Source organism: Enoplosus armatus, chromosome 20 (genome assembly GCF_043641665.1).
Source record: "Enoplosus armatus isolate fEnoArm2 chromosome 20, fEnoArm2.hap1, whole genome shotgun sequence".
Lineage (NCBI taxonomy): Eukaryota > Metazoa > Chordata > Actinopteri > Centrarchiformes > Enoplosidae > Enoplosus > Enoplosus armatus.
The window spans coordinates 13,328,581-13,345,625 of NC_092199.1; the positions used below are offsets into that span (position 1 = coordinate 13,328,581).

A 17,045-nucleotide genomic window follows, 5' to 3' on the forward strand; every position below is an offset into this window, starting at 1 on the left:
TGGGCCCCCAGGTCAAACAGGCGAGGTGGAATTACTGCAGATCACACACAAGTGGGGAAGGGGGTGTGACGGTGATTATTCAAAACGGTTAATTATGTTCCTTATGTCCTGTCCTTGTTTGTTTGGTATCTTTGTTTTGGTTTACTGTCGTTTAAAGTCCATCCAGTGGTCTATGTTATGCTGTCAGTACAGAGAAAATGCAAACAGTTAGTCTGGTAAATAATGTGACAATGTTTAAAAGAGACATTCAGGTGTAGCCTGGAGGACTGTATTCAAATGAAGCAGCAGAAGGTGATAAGCCACAATGGAAATTATGTTAACTGCTTGGAGTTCGAGGAGGACAAGGAACTGAAATGTAGCGTTTCTGACGCTGTTAACCGTCTTATTCCTTTTTACATTCAGACACAGTGAAGAAGAATTCATTTTGTTTTGAAGAGGGGCAAATCACATAAACTAATGTTAATTATTGTGGCTTTCAATGGAGGCTGTGACACTATGATGTAACACCATGGTGCTAATATGATGCTATGATGTTTCTACTTCAACAATGATAATAGTTGGAAGGAAAATAAAGAAGAGGAAAAAAGGGAAAGGAAAAATCATTGCATTTTTTTAAATTTTATTTCATGCTGATTATCTTCACAAAAAGTAACTTCTAAAGTACTAAAGTACATTCACTCAAATACTGTCCTTAAGTACAATTGTGACTTTATTTGAGTTTTTCCATTGTATGCTACTTTATACTTCTACTCCACTTAATTTCTGAGGGACATATTGTACTTTCTATTGTGTTTATATTGTACCACATTTATTCATTCATAAAATACAATGCACTGATACAGATTCAACTACCAAACAGTACATAAAGCAGTTAACATTGGCTCCACCTCAACCAACTACAACATGCAAGTACTGCTTAATGCATCAACAATGATGTTCTCTAAAAACAGATTGGAGCCACAATACACTCATCATTCATTCTAACTTTTAATACATTGTGTACATTATGTTGCTGATACCTACTTTGAATGCAGGACTTTTTACTTGTAATTAAGTCTTTTTACAGTGTAGCATTGCTACGTTTACTTAGTGGAAGTAAATGATGTGAATACGTACAAGTAGCAGGCTTTTAAGTAACATGGTCAAACTTCCTGCATACACGAACCCCGTGTGAACAGTGCAGTTATCATTAAAACCACATCATGTTGGTGGAGTTGTGACATCGTGCAGCAGCAGCAGCAGCAGCAGCCTGTCGGGACAGAGCGCAGAGCTGGAGGGAGGGGGCTCGCTCTCTGATTGGCTGAGCAGCGCTACGTGTACATCAGTCAGCTCCAGGTAGCTCGCATGTGACAGTTATCTGCGCGTGTATGCGTGCATGTGTGTGTGTGTGTGTGTGTGTGTGTTTGTCTGCTCCGCTCCCAGCTCTTCATACCTCACACGATGGTGCTTTGAATGGCCGGCTGCATGGTGGCGGGTTCTCCATAAACACTCAGGAGGAGGAAAGTTAGTTTGAGCTCCAAGGTAAGACTGTTTTATAATCATGTCGTCCTGTGTCACAGTGTGTGTAACTTACAGCGCAGCGATGAAGCTGACTTTTGCCTGTTTATCTCAGATCAGCTGGAGTGATTAAACTCAGGGGTTAGGGAAATAGAGAGGGATGGTGATGGAGAAATAGGCTGCTATGGAGTTTATATGTCACCAATTTATGTAAAACAGCTTTATCTCGTAAGTTTCCACGTCAGCACATTTGATGATACTGGTTTTAAGAAATCCCCAACTGCTGTTGAACTCGCTCGTAAATCCACAAATAAAGCTACAGCAGATTTCAACACGATGATACAACAATGTCAGCTGGACATGTGCCGGTTAAAGTGGAGTTAAAGAGCATGGGAGGTGGCTGCTGGCTGCTCTCTCAGTTTCTGTGAGTGTAACCTTGAAATGGGCATTATCGCAGGACCGCGGGGATAAGAGAGGCGTAGATTAACAGACCAACATCATGGAGTTTTCACACTGCGACAGGCTGATTAGATACAGCAGGATGCGAGGCTGTTTGAATTGCAGGGAGGCTTACTCAGTAAATGGGGGTTACTGGCTGACCGGGAGCAGACTGTTTGAGTTCATGTTAAAGTGCCGCCTTCGTACAGCCCATCACTCCCGTCTTTTGTGCAGGTCTGTTGAAGCTGCGAGATCTACACCGTCAGAGACAGAGAGGTGAAAGAGGCGGCAGGATGAAGTCCAAAGGGAAGGCTGTGAAACCATCCAGGACGACCTGGTCTGACCCCGAGCCAGAGCTGGAGCCGGACACAGAACCGGGCTCCAGTGAGCAGGAAGGCTCAGAGGCCTCGGTCCGGATCGGCGGCTCCTGGAGGGGGTCGCTGAGGGGCGGGGACGGCAAGCGCCAAGGGGGCGTGGGTGGGGGCCGGCGGCGCAGGCAACGCGGCTCCAGCAACAAGGAGCGCAGCGCCCGGCGACTGGAGAGCAACGAGCGGGAGCGCCAGCGCATGCACAAGCTCAACAACGCCTTCCAGGCGCTGCGGGAGGCCATCCCCCACATCAACACTGACAAGAAGCTGTCCAAGATCGAGACGCTGACCCTGGCAAAGAATTACATCAAGTCCTTAACCACCATCATCCTGGACATGTCAGGGGCCTGCCTGCCCGCTGGGGGGGTCCCTTCAGAGGCCAGCGCTGCCAAGCTCCTCCAGTGCTACCAACAGCACCTGGAGGAGGAGGGGGAGGACGACCTCACCCAGTACCTCACCCACGTGCACAGCTTAAGCCAGCGCAGCTAACAGTGGCTGCAAAGTGGTTTGGAGACCAGGAGAGCCACCAGGAGGCTGTCTCAGAGGCAGAGAGAGAGGTGCAGACTTTCAGGGCCAAATCTCAAAGACATCCAGTCCCTACAGGCACACTGCTCTGGGATCTGGCCAGAAGTGGTGTTCTCTATAGGAACTGGGTCCAGACCGTAGACCCATGCTTGACCATAGCAAGGGGCGGGCTGTCTTGAACTTGCCCTTCATCCAGAATGTGGAATGATTTGAGGACCATTCACCTGCAGACTGGACAGTGGGAACCAGATGGATCATGGTTACGAAGAGTGAAAAGACTCGATTTGTTGTTGTGCTCAGAAATGAAGGGCTAATCTTTCGCCATTCTGTCTCTTATTTCTCATCGTTTACGGTTTTGGCCGGAGCAGGAACTAGCTCTCTTTTTGTGTTATCTTGTGATCTCCTTGTGTGTTTTCTGTTGAGAAACCTGCTGAGCGTAGCCTCTGGTCACAACTGTCACATCCAGGAAGAGAAGAAAGGCAAGCGGCAGGGCCTAAATATTGAAATGTTCAAGCTAGAAAGTGTGTTTGCTCACTTGCTCGAGAGGACAATCTATCACCAATTTGAGAACACGATTTACTTGTCTTCTTACAGGCTGTGTGCCCACAGCTGGAAGGCCCAGATGATGTTTAAAGTGTCTGTTGTTTGACTTTTTGTGTCTGGAGGCAGGACACTGTTGTTAAAAAGATGAGAAGAGAAACTATTTGAGGAGTTATTATCAATAAACATTTATTTATTGACAAGGACTGTTATTTTGACCATGCACAACACTTACTCCATGTACTCCATGTAACAGTAACACAGCATGTTATTCACAGATAATACAGACAGATCTCTGTACACTTATACATATACAAATGCTGCAGCATATTTAGACAGTACATTATGAAACGGGGGAAATTAGGCAGCTGTTAATATAAATTAATGCCTGAACGGATGCAATTCATGAGTGTGTATAGTTATTTATCTATGGAAAACTGTATTTTGAATTAACTGATCTTTGTCAAATGTACAAACATTACTCTACCTTAATATATTACTACTATACTTACTGTATATTACTAATATCTTACAGATTTATGACAAAATAGTGTTTTTTTTAAAGTTTTTTCCCCCTCACAGCTCAGTCACTGTGCAACCATCAGTCCAAAGGAAGTAGATGTCATGCAAATGCAAACATTCTCCTGAGAAAGAGGAAGGTCCAGTTTTAGCATTTCAACCAAGACAAGACTTTTAAAAGTAATTCACATTTTTTCCCTCATTTACAACGCTAACCATTGCACATACTCCATGACAATAAAGTAATAATGACAACGTGTTTTTTTTTTTAGAAAACATTAAAATCTTTACAAAACATCGCTCAACTGTTTGTACAAGGCAAGCAGGAACCACCACAGGTAAATTAAGCCAGTGCAGGTCTTGTTACAGCTGCTATGTGCTGGCTCCAAAACCCCCCCCACTCCAACTGTATTGAAGTCAATGGGAAAACCTCCAAATTCCCTTAAAAAAAAAAAGTCACTTTTTTCACAATTGGTTAAGAGTCTCAGTTGTACCATTAAAACAGAATAAGGCTTAGAGACAAGTATATTTTTGGGTGCTTGCCTTCATTTACAGCCCGTCACTCTCAAGAAGTCCTTTCAGAAACCTACAAAATTAGTTTTTTAAATGTTTTTCTGAAGTCTGTGGTACAGCATTTTACAGCAGTGTGTCAGATTAGCAGACAATAGAAGGAGCTGTTTCCAGAGTCACCAGTCTTTTCTCTGTTGGACCGTGTGTTACCCTGTTGCCTGCAGACTGAGATGAAACATCATTCATATTTTGTACACATTACCAGCCCTGGAGCTGACAGCTCGGCAGCCAAGTACACATTTTTTCCCTTTTAAAAAGAACCCTCATAAAATATCTGTTAAAAACATCCCTCTTCCACCTTCACCTTACATGTGGTACCAACAGAAACATCACAAATCCTGATGAGTAAATTAAAGACAATGCATTAAGACCATCAAGTTCAATGTCAGCAACAAAGACAGAGACAGAAATGCCAGTACAGAGGAGATGAATGCTTAGTAAAATGAAGAACATTCAGGTCAAAAGACCAGAGGTTGTCTTCAGAGAGAAGGAGACAGACTCAGCGCAGCATTTAGGATTGTTCAGAATGTCCAAGTCAAAGAAGAATGATCATTTCTGCTACTCCAGTGTCAAAAGTGGAAGTGCTTTTAAACAGAAATTACTACAAAGGTAATATGGTTTAGCTATGGCTATGTACAGTATGTGTGCGCCTTTGTTTAAGTGTTTATATGTGCGTCTACTATCCCACAGCATTGCTGTTGACCTCTGTGCTCCTGACAGGGAGGGGGCTCCGAGGGGCTGCGGCGGACGGGTCTGTTAGAGAGGGAAGGCGGACGCGGGGTGGCTCCATGGAGTTTCCTCTCACTGTGACGTGGTCCCAGCCACCCTAAAAGACAGGCACGTCTGTTTGTTGCAAGTAAACCTATTCACTATCTGGCTTCAAGCACAAAGGAGGATTGAACAGCCTCCTGCAGCACAATCCATCATCAAAACTATCCTTTATCCTCCATTACTGCCTATACCAGGCAAAACTAAATATTTAAGACTTCTTGAGGAAACTGAATTCAATGCTTTTTAACACTTTAAGACATGCAGACATCCTGACAACACTGTCATACAGTTCAGTTTCTGTGGCGCCTTACCCCAATGCCGTAGTCCCACGACTGTCCTTTAGGCTCCACAGGTTGGACTCCGAGTCGATGGCACACTGTTCCACAGCTCAGACTGTGGCTGCCCTGCACCTTGTCTGCTATGATCCACACCTGCACACAAACCAACAAGAACAAAACAACAAATATCATCCACCAAACAACATGCAAGGGTTGTTTGTAGCCTATAAGGGGTATTTCTTGTGAGGATTTTGGTGGATTTATCTATTGATATACATCTTAAAAATATATAAATTTCTAGAATCATTCATCAAAGCTGCATACTTTCATGTTTCATGGAATATAAAAAAAAGAAAAAGGGCTCAGAACTGATGATATACCCAATATGATGGCGACCACATCCAAATCTATCATTTACTTCAATGTAGACAGTAACAAAAGGTGACCAAGAGTGAAAAAAGTTCCATATTGCAGTACTGATATCTTGGTACTGACCTGGTCCAGAGGCCCTATGGAGACCTTGCGTACATTATTAGAGATGTGTTCCCAGGAGGAGCCCTGAGGGTAGCTGGGGGTCACACCCTGCCGGTACCACAGGTTACCTGAACAGGAAGTAGCCACAACAGACACATGATCAGAATTTGTCTACCAAGAAACATAAATATCAGATATATAAAATGAATGTTTGCATAAATGTAAGCTGTAAATACAAATGCAATCGCTTTACTATTTTCATCTACTGTGTAGACCGATGTCCTGCCAACAGACACCTGCTTCAGCTTCTGTTTGGACGGGGAGGGGATGTGGTACCAACAGTCTCCTGCAGAGGGAGACACGTATAATACTGTATAAGTGAAAATCATCTTTGTTACAGCATCAGATGCTGACAGGTTTCCTGATCTCTAATCATTTTTAACTAAATCTTTTTTGATTCAAATGTGACCGTGGCAGAATAATATTCTCTGTTCTCCCCCTGACCTGCTGGGCTCTGGAGAGAAACAGATCCCCTGTAAAAGGCAGAACCGTCCCTGGCGATGGCCCAAACCTGGCTGGCAGCCCCGATGGAGATGGACTTGAAAGGCTGGTCAGTTCCCACGTGGAGCCACGAGGATCCCTGAGAGACCAACAAGAGGATGTTAGAACCTGTAAGTAGCTCCCTGGAACTTTTTAAATAGTTTTTGTTGCAGCTACACTGGAAGTATCTTTGCATTTTCCACATTTAGCCACTTATCAACAGGAATTAGACGTAAAAGGCGTCTTCCTGCACTCTTGTTTCAAAGGAAAGGAAAGAAAGAATTCCACACACAAGAATTCCGCACACTGTCCAAAGCAAGGAAGGACAATGTGGCACTGCACTTCACTGTTCACAGATGCAATGAGGACAGAAACATGGCTGTCAAATGGTGTAACCTTTCTTGGGGTGCCTGCATGCGTACAGTAAATGTGACTCACAGCAGGCGTCAGAGAGGTGACTCCCAGTCGGCAGAGCACGTCTCCCTTGTTGCTGATCGCCCACAGGGGAACCACGTCCACGCTGCTCTGAGCTGCACACGGCAGGATGGTCACATCACTCAGTGGTATAGGCGGAATTTCTTGCCAGGGTCCTGTGGTGGTCAACTTACACTTCCTGTGCAGATGGAAAAACACAATGCTCACAGGAGCCCTTCACTGCAATATCTGCAGCTAAAGATGCTGCTGGAGTATGAAGTGTGGCAGACGAACCAGGGTCCTGTTCTTCAAATGTGGTTTCACTAATTCAACATGACAAAAGACACATGTTCCAGGGCTACAGTCACCTGTACCTGACTGGAAAACACCATCTGTACATTATGATACAATCTAATACAACACCAAGTACTATTCACAATTTAAATGATTATAAAGATGCTCCTTTTATTGTGTCCAACACCTCTATATATTTCACATCAGTCACATATTCAGTAATTTTGTGATTAGCCGTTAACACATGTAGCTAATCATTGCCGACTGATTAATCATAAAATATATTTTCCCACATTGACTAAACAGATCTCTTTATTCTGAGTCTGTTGACTTTTAAAAAAACCTACACAAACAAAAACTGCAAATGTCAAGTTCACTTTGGGACCACTGTGTACCTGCTGAACAAATACAATGGAGCGAATAATAAGCCAGCGTTGCTTTTTATAGTACCTGGCCCATCGCCTGCGACGCACAAAGTCCTTCATCGTTTTATAGCCATGATATGACCTGCACAGAGAGATGGGGGAGAGGAAGGAAGAATCAAAGGAAAAAATAAATACATGAAGGTCATAACCCTGAGGGCAGCACAGTTTGAACCAACTGACACAGCAGGTGAGTTTGTCGAATGGCAAATGAAACCTACGCTGGAAAATCAGCCGCATATTGCCAGCCCTCTCTGTCTGTCCCCCCAGAGACACTGTAGTCGATAGCCCAGTCAGACACCTGAAAACAGCAAACATGGGAAGTGAAACACCGTCGACACATCTGTATTTTTGGCTACACACCTTGTCTGTGATAATTCAAGACCAAATATTTATAGTTTCCAAACTACTGGTCAGAATGGAAGGATGGTGGTTAATGGTGGTAAATGGTGGCACCACAGGACTGGTGTCAAATCACCACAGGGAATTTCCCAGTGTGAATGTGTGTGTGTGTGTGTAGCTGTACTTACCCATGTCCACTGAGGGGAGGGAGGTTTCGTGTTTGTTTTTGTGCACTCATGTAGTCCTGATGCATCACTCCACATGTAGCGGTCTGTGGGTAGCCCTCTAAAACAAACACACTTTAAATGAGTCATGAGTGACTTAACACTTCAAATTCAGCTGTATCAGTAATGTTTGGATGTATTTGTCACGTCATGGTGTTATGGTGAAGGTTTAGATGTTTAGAGAAAAAAACAGTGAAATGTCAAGACTCTTGGAATCTCATCAAATTGCAGTGACAGGTAGTCTTAGAGAGTGGCATTTTTACAGTTTTTGTCACATTTCATTTTCACGAGATGTTAAGTGTAAACAGTAAAAACAGAAATGTAAAGCCACCGCAATCCTTAAATGTGAAAATCCAAAACTCCCTGGTGTCTATGTAGGCACTTGATATATCATACAGTCAGCCACATTAGCCAGTAAATGTCTCTGTTGGAGACAATGCAACTATGCTACCAAAGAAATATTTCAACAACACTAGGCATATGTATTTCATAGATGCCAGCGGTGACAGTGCAAACTCCCCTCTCTAACTTGAATCTTGGGGACTTTACCTGTTGGTGTAGCCAGTGACAGGGTTCCACCTCTGGTTCTCATAGATGTAGACGCTCTTGACATCTGCCTGTGTGTAAATGTTATCAGTGCTGCTGGCCAGTCCCTGAAAGAAACCTCCTCCATAGCCACCGGTGTAGACCCAGGCAGTGTGGTCGTAGCCAATCCCCCACACTATGCCAACACTGTTGCACTCCACCATACGCAGGTGACCTCCTACCTGCCGCCAGAACCTGCACAAAAGAATACATGCTTCATAAAGGCTGAGTGATTGAGGAAAAAAGACAATGTGGAAAATAGCAGATAAGAACTACATCCTTATCTATCAGAACTTTATCTTTTCTATCTCCTGCACACGAGTGATCCATGGGTTACTCTTACATCTGGTCGCAGGGTGTGGGGTAAGGCATGGCCTCCAGACTAGGAGAGGGCTCACTGACAAAGATGTCCCCTTTACAGGTGATGGACCAGATGGCCTGTTTGGAGGGAGGGCCCTGGATCCCCCTGGAGTCACAGCACGACACACTTAACAACGCCAGCTTGAGACCGGGAGGGAGGGGAGGGCAGACGGATTGGGTCGGAAAGGGGAGGGAGACACAAATGACAAGTGATTAGAAGAGGCAGAAAGAAGACAATTAAAAGGAGATGGTAGAAATGTGCGTGCATATCATATGTGCGTCTAGAACACCTAGAAGATTGGTATGCATTTAAATAACTAGTGTTATTTCAGTACATTAGAGGTGTCCTCAGATAGTCCCAGGTGGTCCTAAAACCTTTTTTTTTTTTTTGCAGGGGGGGAATCTGTGCTGTCCAAGAAAGCAAGTCTGTCTTTGCACATGAAAAAATAATTATTATGAGGCATTGACTGAAACGCTGCCTTATATTAAGTCATTTTTAAGTCCAGACTGTGAAATCACAGAAACTATCATTTTTGTATAATACACATCTTGGCTCATGACAACACGAGCTGGGCGGCAGTTTTTCACGTTAGATGAGAGAAAATGCACCATGGGAATAATATGGTTTTATCCATACGTACCCAATCATGCATCTCTAGCTCTGTGGCTGCTGCCAATCTGATTGGCCATCTCTGTTTGGTCCGCTCAGGAGTGTAGATGGCAAAAGTGTGTTTGGAGTCATTTAGCACAGGAACCAGGATGGTGACCTCGTTGACGAAGGCATGCAGGTACTGGAGAGAGTGACAGCAGAGTGTGAAGAGGAGAGAAAAGTAGATTTAAAGTAAGTAGAAGAACGAAGAGGAGAAAAGCAGTAATGAGCGCAAGAAAGGAGCAGCAATAATGATTCATTTGAATGACTTATTCCATCGCCAGATGGTGCAGAGGTGCAGGCATTGTGACAATCTGACCAAAACAACTATTTCCCCCAAGAAGGTATATTCAACTGCACACACACACACTTCTTCCTCACCTTCTTCTCCTCATAAAAGTTGTAATAGATGAAAAGGATGCCGTCCTTGTTGCCATCTGGTCCTGAGAACTGCTCCAGGGCAAAATGAACGTCTATCCACTTGTGCGGCTTCCAGTCTTTCCACCACTGCATGGTTCCCTTCTTCACCCACACAGACTGTGTTGTAGGCGAGCGTTCAGGCAGAGGAGTGAACGAATTAATGATAAATAAAAGAGGGAGATAAGAGGGAAAAGGACTGTGACAGAAATAAGAAGACAAGGACAAATATCCTCAAGTATAAAAGCTCCTGCTGTTGGACAGGTCACAACCTTTCCTTTACTGCACGTACCTGTTCTATGGCTTGTTCATAATGTCTGAAATTATCCATCTCTCTTTTGGTCCTCTCGCTGAGTTGCTCAAAGATTTGTTTCCGCCAGGCTGCCGTCTGAGCCGGGGTGACAGACAGACTCATGGATTGGACTGACTGGACCAAAGCTGGGAAGGACAGAAGGAAGAATCAATAACTGAAAAAAGAAAAGGAAACTGACCACAGGTTTCCTGCAGACATGGAATCAGGGTTTGTGTGTAGTTAGAGCTCTCTTTCATCAGCCTAAATTCTATTAACAGCTCAATCATTACAACATAGCTATCTAGTTTAACTCACATGAAGTATTCAAAGAGCAGCTGAACCAGTTGAGGTGGGAGTGACTGTCCACAGAGCAGCCTCCTCCACTGACCCACGCCCACAGCGGGTGCGCATCTGCCCCGTACGGGTCCTCCATGGCCAGAGTGTATGTGGCCACTGATGACAAGCTGCAGGTGTCAGCTGTGTCCACCACTGGTCCAGTCTGGGCCTGCTGGCCCTGCGCCTCCTCCAGATCCACGTTACTCCACTGAGGGTCAAGAGGACCTCCAGACTGGCTGGGGGAAACAGCAACACCAGCACAGGGTGCTTTGACCTCTCCTTCTTCGGGAATGATCTCCTCCAGGGCGGCTGGACCGGCAGATCCGCCCTCTCTTGAGGTCTTTCCTGGCTCTCGGTCAGAGACGAGTTCAGAGATGAAGCTGTCGCTGGTGACTTTGGGGATGCGGGGTTTGGGGGTCTCAGTGGGTTGGTTTGAGTGGTCTGTGGGGGCATCAACAAAGGACTCTGGGGAGGTGGAGGTGACGAGGCAGCTGGCTCCATCTGTAGATCCTTTCTCTGTGTCTGATTCCACATCACTCACTACTGACTGAGCACGCACCTCACCACAGAAGAAGCATCCAGCACTATGAAACGGAGGAAGAGAGCTGAATTAATTCATTATTGTTTTCCCAGCAAACATTTTAATATCACATATATGTTGACATGATGACCTGCAAATGTATGTCTGTACTCTACTATAGCTGCTTCCTGCATCTTCCAGTCATTATGGAACCCTGATTATATCAATTTAAGCCTGTTTGCAAAATATATTGTTAATTTTAGTTTAACTCGGCCACCTACGGCACATCTCCATATGTTAAACTTTTGGCATATTTTTAAACTGTGACACTCCCTAAAATGTTGACTAAAATCTGTCTGTGTGTGTGTGTGTGTGTGTGTGTGTGTGTGTGTGTGTGTGTGTGTGCGGCCTCTCCACCTCTGCATGCTGGTTGTGCTGGCACTGGAGTGGGATCGGTCTCCGTCTCGGGGAACGCTGATAGCCTTCCAGGTTTTCCCACTCAGTTCACTAGAGGTCACACCTTGTCGGAAGTACACCGCCCGATCCTCACAGCTGATAGCCAACACCTACACACAGCAGCAACAGGCTGACTTCAATATGTCCACATCCCACGACTTGATCCCATACTCACGTAACCAGCAGAGAGGAAGGTACTTGGTGTGTTACAGTTTTATGCAGGACGTGACGTCATGTGGCTGAAATTCACCTGGTCGTTGAGTCCTACGTTGATCATGATCATTTCTCCCACCATGTTGATCCAGCCGGAGCCACAGGGGTTGTGGGAGTTCACGCCGCGTCTGAACCACACCTGGGGAGAAAAGTGCTCTTTAGCATAACACGCATCTGCTTAAACACCATGGTTAATACCAGTTTAGCCTTAGCACTCCGGAGCAGTCTGTTCCTCCAGCAATGCATCTTTATAAATATTTTTCTTACTTTGTTGTCCTTGGTCAAAGCCCAAACAACGTTGACTCCCACGGCTACATGTGTGGCTCCCACATCGGGACTGGGAGAGTCCACCACCGCCCAGGAGGTACCTGACATGCAGAAAATACCATTCTCAACACAGACAAATAAACACGATCACAGACAAACCACATCCTCCTCCCACCAGTGAGCCAGCGTACCTTTGGGGCAGTCTCGGCCGATGCCCTCCCTGACAATGAGCTGCCCCTCCCACAGCACCGCCCAGACCAGATCCCCCGGGCCACAGCTGATCTGGACTACCTCCCCGGGAAGAGGCACCTCCTCCCACAAAGAGCCCTCGGGATTGTGGTGATAGATTCCCTCTCTGAACCACACCTGCACACAGAGAAAAGGAGGGTTAGATCATCAAGGGTGATAGCAGTACATTAAACAAATGAACTACATAAGATAGCATTGATAAAGCTTCTATTTTAAAGTAAAGTAGTGCAAAGCAAAGTATGGTTATATGTGCTGCATGACAGCAAAGGCTTAGTTGTACAAATAGCAAGATATGCTTACATAGTTATTTTGCTTCTGTCAACTATGCTGTATTACTGTATATATATAATTGATTGATTATTGTCATTATTGCTCTTTTACAGTGGCAAATAACAGAAAATATGTCGCAGGATGTATGTAAAATACTGTTTTTCCACAGTCACTGACTTAATTTGTGCAAATTACAAGCTAATCAAGATTTGAAGTACATTGCCATGGATACCTAAGGCTAGGGAGGGTGTATGTGTGCGTGTGAGTGTGTGTGAGAGAGCTGTACCTTGCCCTGCAGGGACACAGCCCACAGTGAAAGCCGGCCTCTGGGCTCTTCACTGATCTCCCAGCCTCCACAGCTGATGTCGCTAAAGGGATCTGGTAGGTTCGTCTGCTGTGGGGGGATCTTTCAGCACACACAGGAAGAGAGAGACGTAGGTGAACAAACTGAAAGCTTTACATACACACACACACACACACACACACACACACACACACACACACACACAGTATAACACCCACCTTAGCCCAGGTGTCCATGGCTTTATACCTCCTGTAGCGGAGCCATCGCCTGCGACGGACGCAGGAGTTCCACTTCTTGTCTTTGGTGTAGGTGGCGGGAAAGTCAATGGCGTAGGTCCATCCCTGCAGATACAAACGCCTCAATCATTTAAAACAAGAAAGAAATAGAAAAGACAGGAACTGATGCTGGAGTAGGGAGATGCAAGCTCAACTGAATTGGACTCTCACCCCTTTCTCTGTGGGCTCTCCCTCACAGTTTTCATCCACGTACCAGTCTCCCTCCCACTCCCAGCTGCTGGAAGGAAGCCTGTAGTTGTCCAGAGGTTGGTGTTGCAAACCCGTGACATCACTCCACTGCCAGCGGTCGCTTGGCAACAAACGCTCAGAGAAACCATCAACAGGATTCCATCGCTGAGAGAAAGACAAGCAGACAGAGATGGCACATACAAGGTCAACACAGAGTAAAAGTAACCCGTTTTCTGCCAAAGAGCATATGTGGTGAGATGAACCACGGACAGGAAGTTACACTTAACAGCCACTAACAACAGCATTAGGAGTATTGACCTAATGCACATAGCCTGACACAGCCGTGTAACAACAACTTGACGGAAGCATGAATCAAATCTGTACTTTTTTTCTGCCATTTGAGTTCCACACGCAGTAAACTTTCACTGTATCTGGTATTTTTCTTAAAAACTGGTTCAACTTGCTTCCAGTGTGTTTTGTCTTTCTCCAGTGTGCTGCGGTTAGCAACAGAGGAAGTGGTAAACTGCTGTGTGAGGATGTTGCACTTACTCTTTCAGTCACTCAATCACACAGAACACAAGTCCAAGGGGAACTCCACATTTTCGATTTTACTCAGGATACTTTGTGCAGGAAATAAAGGATAATCACAGTAAAACAAAGGCATTTTTAACTTGCATAGTGAAGGAAAAATACCATGGCTTCCTTTCTTTGTGTATTTTTAACCAAATTAAAACTTTTTTTTCCCCAGAAGTAAACTCTCACTGACACCCGGATTGGTGGAAAAGACCCACCTGATTCTCGTAGGTCTCCTCCTGGTAGCGGACCGGCAGGTCAGAAGCGTGGACATTCACGTAGATGTTGTTGTCACAGGCGATGCCCCAGCAGCACTGCTGAGCTGCAGTCACCCGCTTGAACTCCATCTGGGCATCGCGGCACTGCTCCCACTGCTGCCCCGCCGTGGACAGGCTGTAGACCCGCCCGTACACATCCACCGCCCATAGCAGGGAGACGGGCATGGTTGCACCGGTAACCTGGGGAACAGGAGGAACAATGTAAAGGATGCAGCTTCACAGTTACAAAATGGGTTTTCGCAATGAAAGAGAATATCATCTGTATCTGTTTGTTCCAGTATGTCTCTGGAGATAATATTCACACCTAAGACTCCATTATTTATAGCTGCATCATCACAGTATGACAGTATGAAATTATTCAGGATGTCATGTGAATCATTTAACATTCAATCACGTTATTGTTTGTTATAATGAATCCAATGGCGGGTCAGCGTGGTTGGAAAGGCTGACAGAGAGCACAAAATAGATTTACAAGGCCAGAGAAATAAATTAGAAGCTGAAATGTTATGATAAAGAGAATTAAGACTTTATTTGCTTCTGTCATAAAATAACAAGTGTGTTACAGAAATATTGGTGATAGGAGGAGAAAATAACAAATAAAAACTCGTGCAACCCAGGGATGCACTCAAAGGATGCATGTGTGAGGACCGCTAAACCAACATCTGTGCTTCCTCTTCCCTGTGCAAAGTTGATACAGACCAGCTGTCAGACATTTTGACTCATCATAGCAGGAAAAGCACAGGTGTTACTAATGACATTAACGATGGGTCTGTTCTATTCAAGTGTCCCAGTAAGACAGGGAGCCCGCATGATGAGCAACACCAGGACCCTGACACTGAAGCAGCTAAATGAAATCCAGCCATCGTTCATCTTATTCTGTACATCTGTGCTTTTCCTGCTGTGACATGTCAAAATGTCTTCAGGGAAAAATGTCATGTTTTTGTTCAGCAACTTTCAACCTATGTCCAAATATATAAGTTATATAAAGAGTATATGAATACACAGCACAATATGTGTATTGTGTATGTGAGTGGGTGTCCATGTAAAAACAGGGATGAAAAACCCCCAAACTGTACACATTGGGTCATGTGTTGAGGTGGCACTGATCCATGCTCACTGTGTTTGTTTACACCACTTTGGCTCCACTTTACTGACCCATATTCTACATCCTGGACTGTGTCATCACAACATTTAAGCCTTCGTGGCAAATGTGGAATGACAGTTAATACAGTAAACAGTGCGAGGCTTGCTAAAAGCTCGCTGAGAGTGTGGTCTCCATTTCACAACATCGCGTAGCCCGGCAGGGATGCTGCTGCTGCTAAAAGGCGTAAACTCTTGTCACCAAACATTCAGCTCATATGAACACTGATAATAATATATAGATATCACATACACCTCGAAAGTCCCGACACAACGACGCCACGGTAAAATGATTATTTATGCGTGACGTTTGTTACTGTATAACAAGGTATGTAGCTCCATATTAGCACTGTGCCAACGACACGAGCTACACATTAGCCTTAATGGGCAACATACTGCAGGAGTGAATGACAGGAGAGTGAAATGTAAGCTGTAATGCACCAAACAAACGCACACTGTACAGTAAAACCAGCTTTAGGCTTTAACTCAGATTGCTTTTGGTGCAGGCTTACAGGCTTAGCCCTCTACAAATAGCAAATTAAGTTCAAACACACCAACCTTGAGCTTCCTCTCATAAAGCGTCAAACGGCGCAGGTGGGCTGTCACCGCTGTTCATTCAGCGAGTGGAAATGAATGAACAGCTGTCTAAATCATTTTGCGTCCGGGTATCCTCTGATATTCACATCATAATTTCTCTCCTACGTGAAACCGGAAGTGCCGCCGTTTCTTCATTGCTATTGGCTGTTTCCGCGGCAGCAGGTGTTTGTAGCTTTAACCGTCCAGCAGGGGGCGCTGCTGGCTCATATTTCAGAGAGGGGAGGGTGGGAGACTAAAACTTCAAGGACCCCAAAAACTAGAATAGACTCATGGTCAGTGGTGGAAAATAATATTTACTTAAATACTGTACTTAATTACAATGTTTAGGTACTTGTACTTTACTTGAGTATTTTGAATTTACTTCATACGTCTACTGTACTGTACTTTTTAGTCCACTACATTTATATGACACCTATAGTTACTTAAAACATATGATCAGCTTATAAAATATGATGCATTAGTATAGATTAAAAGCCCTGCACACCCACACAAGTGTTTTCAGTCATATGGCTGATTAGGAGTTTACATGAGGTCACCAATAAGATTGATAAAGGTGTAACTTCTTCTGCAACAAAGGTCACAATAGAGCTCCCGAAGCAATGGAAGTTTTTAATCTTGTTTTACAAGATAATAATTTGTGCACACAAAATGTTATAAGATCTTTCAGGAGTTTAGGAGTGCCATAATAGGAGCCACTCTGCTCAATGAGTACTTTTATTTTGCTGGTAATGTACTTTTACACTTTTAATCAATTAGAATTATGAATGCAGGGATTTTACTTGTAACAGAGTATTTTTTTACATTTTGGTATTGCTACTTTTACTCAAGTAAAGGATCTGAGTGCTTCTTCCATCACTGC

At 44.5% G+C, this 17,045-nt stretch overlaps 2 protein-coding genes across 2 annotated transcripts; one reads left to right on the top strand and one right to left on the bottom strand.

Annotated features, from left to right (window-relative positions):
• The first annotated feature begins 2,228 nt into the window (after positions 1-2,228).
• On the top strand, positions 2,229-2,809 carry bhlha15 (basic helix-loop-helix family, member a15). Its single transcript, XM_070927686.1, has one exon. The coding sequence runs from the start codon at positions 2,229-2,231 to the stop codon at positions 2,790-2,792; it is 564 nt and encodes a 187-aa protein (XP_070783787.1). The 3' UTR covers positions 2,793-2,809.
• A 2,074-nt stretch (positions 2,810-4,883) lies between these two features.
• tecpr1a (tectonin beta-propeller repeat containing 1a) lies at positions 4,884-16,273 on the bottom strand. Its single transcript, XM_070926902.1, has 24 exons — positions 16,148-16,273; positions 14,390-14,629; positions 13,581-13,763; positions 13,353-13,475; positions 13,117-13,236; positions 12,503-12,677; positions 12,312-12,412; positions 12,082-12,183; positions 11,793-11,941; positions 10,835-11,439; positions 10,520-10,665; positions 10,192-10,347; positions 9,803-9,952; positions 9,145-9,302; positions 8,766-8,996; positions 8,181-8,277; positions 7,872-7,951; positions 7,679-7,735; positions 6,959-7,133; positions 6,485-6,620; positions 6,234-6,326; positions 6,002-6,108; positions 5,540-5,659; positions 4,884-5,283 (listed from the first exon to the last, which is right to left on the bottom strand). Exons 2-24 carry the CDS (start codon positions 14,612-14,614, stop codon positions 5,137-5,139), a joined length of 3,636 nt encoding a protein of 1,211 aa, XP_070783003.1. The 5' UTR covers positions 14,615-14,629; positions 16,148-16,273; the 3' UTR covers positions 4,884-5,136.
• Positions 16,274-17,045: the final 772 nt, after the last annotated feature.